The sequence below is a fragment of the Cynara cardunculus genome, unplaced genomic scaffold (assembly GCF_001531365.2).
Source record: "Cynara cardunculus var. scolymus isolate 2C unplaced genomic scaffold, CcrdV1 Un_Scaffold_3226, whole genome shotgun sequence".
Taxonomy (NCBI): Eukaryota; Viridiplantae; Streptophyta; class Magnoliopsida; order Asterales; family Asteraceae; genus Cynara; species Cynara cardunculus.
The window spans coordinates 33,996-39,784 of record NW_020201397.1 but is presented as its reverse complement, the minus strand read 5'-3'; the positions used below and the strand labels follow the sequence as shown (position 1 = coordinate 39,784).

The 5,789-nt window shown below is 34.3% G+C and overlaps 1 protein-coding gene across 1 annotated transcript; it reads right to left on the bottom strand.

Annotated features, from left to right (window-relative positions):
• Positions 1-1,242: 1,242 nt before the first annotated feature.
• On the bottom strand, positions 1,243-4,544 carry LOC112503553 (electron transfer flavoprotein subunit beta, mitochondrial). The gene is made up of 5 exons (XM_025107573.1): positions 4,326-4,544; positions 3,953-4,237; positions 2,986-3,066; positions 1,805-1,899; positions 1,243-1,553 (listed from the first exon to the last, which is right to left on the bottom strand). Exons 1-5 carry the CDS (start codon positions 4,392-4,394, stop codon positions 1,328-1,330), a joined length of 756 nt encoding a protein of 251 aa, XP_024963341.1. The 5' UTR covers positions 4,395-4,544; the 3' UTR covers positions 1,243-1,327.
• Between the last annotated feature and the right edge of the window lie 1,245 nt (positions 4,545-5,789).

Sequence of the window (5,789 nt, the reverse complement as noted above, 5' to 3'; positions counted from 1 at the left end):
CCCCCCCCCCCCTTCTACAAACTGTTTAGTATTCTTGTAGACCCTTTTGGGACCAACACTTTGTTTAAACATGAAGATCAACTAGATCCCCTCTGGTTCCATTATGATGGATTGGAATATTTTTTCAAGGTTCCCAGAAGCCAAACCAGCCAAAGGGGCTCTAGCTTACAAGACTAAGTCTAAGTCTTAGAGACTTAACTTCAAAGTCTAGATAAGTTTATTACAAGACTTGTACTCTTAAAATTACTTTGAAGTAAAACTCTACATACTTCAGAGCTCTGTATAGGCAAGGCAGAAGCTCTGCATGCACTATGCAGAGGCTCTACATCGTGCTCCATCTGGAAAAGAAGACTACAGAGTTCGGGTGAGCGAACTTTGAAGAATGACTCTTCACACTTGTACTATGGAAATAACTCTAAAATAAAACTCTGAATAATGACTCTACATAATTGTACTCTTGAAATAACTCTGAAGTAAAAAATCAATCCCCTTAAATCAAAGTTCAGACTTCTAAGTCTGAAAAAAAAAGACTTCAGAGTTCGGGTGAGCTAGGTCTGAAAAGAAGACTTTAGAGTTCAGGTGAGCTAAGCCTGAAAAGAAGACTTCAGAATTCGAGTGAGTTAACTCTGAAGAATTACTCTTCAGACTTGTACTATTCAGAATTGTAGAAGATTTCAGAGTTCAGACCTCTAAGTCTGAAAAAGAAGACTCCAGACTTCTTTTTCTAAGTATAAAAAAAAATTCAGAGTTCAGACTTCTAAGTCTGAAAAAGAAGACTTTAGAGTTCGAGTGAGCTATGTCTGAAATAACAAACTTCCGAGTTCAGGTGAATTAACTCTAAAGAATAACTTCAAACTTGTTCTCTTGAAATAACTATGAAATAAAACTTTTTAGTAAATTAACTTTAGAATAAAATGAAGTTAACCCTAAAATAAAATTGAATTTATAAATGTAAGTATATCAATAAATTAAATTTAAACTTAGAAATAAAAACCATTTTTTTCAAGAATTATTTACTACAAAAATTAATTAACCCAAGAATAAAATCATTTGCATCCTAAAATAGTGGATTTGATTGAATAAGATGACACATGTCAATTAAATAAATGTAATTGAACTGTTAATGTAAATTGTGTATTGACTCGTTCAAAAAAGTCTAATTAAACCACTAATGTAAATTATGTCTAAATACGTGTTTAGGCGTAAAAACAAGAAAACCGACTTACCATAATATGACACGTGTCACCCGAATTACTTATTTATTATAAGTATATATTTTGAAGAAGAATCGAAGCATGATTATGAGAAAAGATAATACATAATGCGTTTAGATTACATGGGCTTCATTCATAAGCTTGTCTACCAATTCATCCACGGAAGAAACAATAACCCCTGCCTTTCTCTTTGGGGGCTCTATCACTTGAACAACCTCCATATCAGACCTCATTTCTACCTTCAATTCCTCTGCTGTCATTTTCTTTATCGCCTTCGATTTCGCCTTCATTATGTTCGGGAGCGTTGCATATCTCGGTTGGTTCAACCTTAAATCCGCCCTGCATTTCATAACATCACAAGTTGGCTCGTATAGATACAAAATATATATATAGCCTATGTTCTTCTCAGGGCACCATCTAGCCTCTGTTAGAGGGGGTGTGTTGAAGTCTCATATCTGGCTATGTGCTAACCTCTATATATATATATAGGAACCTTTCTGTCTCTATAAAGCCTCTTTTAAAGAGAGATTTACATGAGTTCCACATATGATGAACCAAAAAAAATGGTCGAACGAAGAATAAAGATTTACGTGAGAACCGCTGGCAAGTCCAAGCACAACGTTTCAAGCCCACCATCCACCTCTCTATCAACTGTTGCTACGTTCTTCTCTTTGTCGAGAACCACCTTGAGAAGCAGAATCAAAAGAAAATGAAGTTGAGCATAAAAATATTTAAGAAGAGTAGGTGATGAAAACCAACCATTATTCATATATGAAGAGGAAACGAACTTTTCCGAAAGCAACAAAGGATTAATATCATGCATACATTACGATTGTAAATTAGGATTTCTTTTATGAGAAATCTTTATAAGAACTTGACTGCATGTGCAGCAAGATGGGTATGATCAGCATTTATGTTCCACCATAAAGCATTAGGTTTCTACTATAGACTTGGGATCACGTGAGACAAGCCTGTTTTTGTGAGACCCGTGAGACCAGCTTTTTACACTTGAAACTTCACAGCAAAATGCTGTGAAGGTAACTTTCACAGTGTTTTTGCTATGAAGGTTCGACTTTTTTAAACCTTCACAGTGTTTTTGCTGTGAAGTTTCAAGTGTAAAAATATGGTCTCACGGAAACAGCCTGGTCTCACGTGAACCCAACCCTTCTACTATATATATGTATATATATATACACTTATTTATATAGGTTCTCTTTATAAATAGAGAAAACATTATGTAAAAGCATCAAGGATGTCCTAATTAATAGGACACAAGTGTTTTTAAGAAAAAATTCACATCTTTTTAAATAGAGAAAGATTAGTTGATCAAATAAATCAAACCAAACATCAAGAAGGGATCTGGACCCTTGATCATTTTTAATCTCACTCCCACCCCATGAATTGCATTTATCACGGGAATTGATCCGGTGCATCTTGTGCACCGGATTAGTGTTGATCATCAATTAGGATCGATCTAAGGGTAGAGATCCATTTTTACCCTTATCACCATAACTTCCATTCTAACCGGAAACCAACCCTATGGGTATATGAATCTCTATTTGTGGGAGTAGTGTATTTAAGTGTTGGATTATAATGGTAAACATGGAAATGGCGATCCGAATATTCAAATATGCACTTTGCTCCCCCAAAATAGAATGGGGTTTCATCAATCATTGCATTCTACATAAGAAATTAACTAGCTGAATTAGGGATTCAGATTACTATTATCAATTAGAAGAATTTATGGTCGGCTTGATGGCACTGCACTAACCTTGGAAGCAAAGGTCCCTTGAGGCCAGTTTAGAAGCCCAGCTACCATCTGCCCTGTCTGATTGCAATCATCATCAATTGCCTACACATTCAATTGTCAGCATCTCATAATTACTCCACCAAACTATAAAATACATAAAACCAAATGAGCCAAGTATATCCCATCCGGATGTGGGTTCTAGGGGTAAGATGTATGCAGACCTAAGCCGGTTAAAAGTCTGTGAATGGGAGAAGTACATATATGCTAAAATTTGAAAGAAGCTAGATACGAGTAAACAACATCAACACAAATAGAAAGAAGTACTAGCAAAACAATCTATATAAACCGAGGCTGCTCAAGAAATAAAGAAAAGGCATACCCCTTTGGACAAATACATATAAGCAAAACAGCTAAATCTTTGGTAGATCCTCCTTAAAAATCATTTAACAGTCAAAAACACTTATGATCCAACCCATAATTCTGCATAGCCATATTCAAGAACAAGTAACATATGCAGTTATAGATCAAAATTACTCCTTCAACTAGCATCATATATCGCATAAAACACAGAGATCATGCCATAGCTTTGATACCTTCCTATACCCCAAATTGTATGACATAATATATAACTTCAAGGCCACATTCACTGGGATCTAATTAGCAGATCCCAACAACAATTTGCTCTAATTCGAACTGACCCTTAATCCGTTTCTCATCGCAGAAGCACTCAGAGTAATCATTAAAAGATTTTAAGATTCATGCAATCAAATGATTTGCAGAAGCAATCTTAAAACCATGAAGGTAGAATTAACTTAAAACACATAATCGAATTAGACCATAGAATGCAAGGACCGACATGATTCACACAATCTTTAAGCCTTTCAGACTCCAAAGAGTAGAAATACTTCAATATCGACATAACAACCCCACAAATTCATTCCATAAAAAAAAACCATTTGTATTAAATTAAATCTATAGAAAAAATAACCTGTTTGCCAAGAATCAGAAGTCCAGGCTTTTCAACCTCAACAAGTGCTTTAAGAAGCTTAGCAACCGAAAGTGGGAATAGTGTAGCTGGTGCATCGACGTGAATCGCACGGTCCGCACCCATGGCTAGACCGGTGCGGAGAGTGTCGACGCACTGAGCTGGACCCATACTGACCGCAATCACCTCCGAAGCAAATCCAGACTCCTTGATTTTAAGTGCTTCTTCAAGAGCAATTTCGCAAAAAGGGTTCATCGACATCTTCACGTTGGTCGTCTCGACTCCGGTCTATACATAACATTTTGAGCTAAATCAATGAGAAATTTGAATTTTGGGGGAAATTGAGGATTTGGGTTTTGAATCCTGAGGTGTTTACCTTGTCGGATTTGATTCGGATTTTGACGGCGTAGTCAACTACTCGTTTTATAGCCACCATGATCTTCATGTTTTGGGTTGTGTATCGTCGTCCCTGTTTCTACGATCCAGAATGTAAAACCCTTTCAAAATCAAAAGCTAAGCAAGCATCTTTATCTTTCCCACGTCAACCCAAACAATGCATTATCCGATAATCTTGACAGCACTTTGTGTCGATCCAATTTCTTCCTTGGATCATTGAATTCGGAAATTTTGTACCCAGACCCCCTAATCTTTGGCATATTTATAGATGGTTGGCTAAACCATATGTTTGGATTTTCTTTTTGATGTTTAATTTTCAAATTTAAGAGCTACTAATTTGTAAGCTTAATATATATATATATATATATATATATATATCAAGTTTTATTTTTAAATAAATTGTAATCTTTAAATTACATTTTATATTTTTATAATTTATTTTATATTTTTAGGTCCGTTAACTAAACATTTACTTGATAAGTACTTACCGGATAAGTTTCTTCATCGGATGAACATGATAATGGTAAAGAATCTTACCAGGAAAGAGCGATGAGAATGATGAAGAGTCTTACTCTGTAAATGAAGATGACGACTCTTACCCAGGTAAGCGTTTACCCAATAAAGTGTTATATTTGATATGTTTTGATATACTAAAATCTTACGTATTAAAATAAATCATAGTGTTGACTCTTATCGGTAAGCGCTTACCGAATAAGCAATTGTGTAAACGGCCCTTACTCTTGTTATATTAACATAAATAATCATATGAACAAAAATACATTAAAAATTACGTTCCTCTTTTCCTTTTTTTACAAAGTATATATGATGACAATTATTTCATCAATACCTTCAAAATAAGTTTAATATTAAATATTTTTACATTTAATCGTACGAATAAATATCATAAATATCTATGAATTAATTTGTTTTATATCTTTATGTTTTAATTTTACATCTTTNTTTTTAGTATGTTTTTTTATGTATTTAGTATATTTTGTAATTATATTTCTTTATGCATTATGAATATAGTTAGTGACTTTGTTTTGTTTTTCATAGTATTTTTATGCATTTTGGATATAAATATTATAGTAATACATCTATGTTTATAATTGTAAAATTGAGATCGATGATGTATTTTGTAGATCAAATTTATAGTGAAGGTCAAGAGGGGTTATCAACTATTGAAATTGAGAGCAGTGATAGATTAAATCTTGTCCTATCTAATCCTAACCTTTATTATGCCCGTCTAATCCAATCTTGTCTTGCATATAGAGATGGCCAAATGGGTCAGTTCCGGCCCAGGATTGGCGGAGGACCGGTCTGGTCCGGACCGATTGGGACCAGTTAAGGACCGGTTATGGTTTTCGTCGAAAAAGAAGGCCAAGCCCTATTTTCCAAAAAAAATGTATTTTTAAAGATATTTCTAATTTTTTGATTGAAAATC

Bases quoted from the DNA above. Each gene is read 5' to 3' on its own strand.
- LOC112503553 (XM_025107573.1), bottom strand. From the start codon at position 4,394: ATGAAGATCATGGTGGCTATAAAACGAGTAGTTGACTACGCCGTCAAA. The intron at 4,238-4,325 runs GTAAACACCTCA...TGTTATGTATAG, and splicing joins TCCGAATCAAATCCGACAAG to ACCGGAGTCGAGACGACCAA. The intron at 3,067-3,952 runs GTTATTTTTTCT...TTGAATGTGTAG, and splicing joins TTCTGATTCTTGGCAAACAG to GCAATTGATGATGATTGCAA.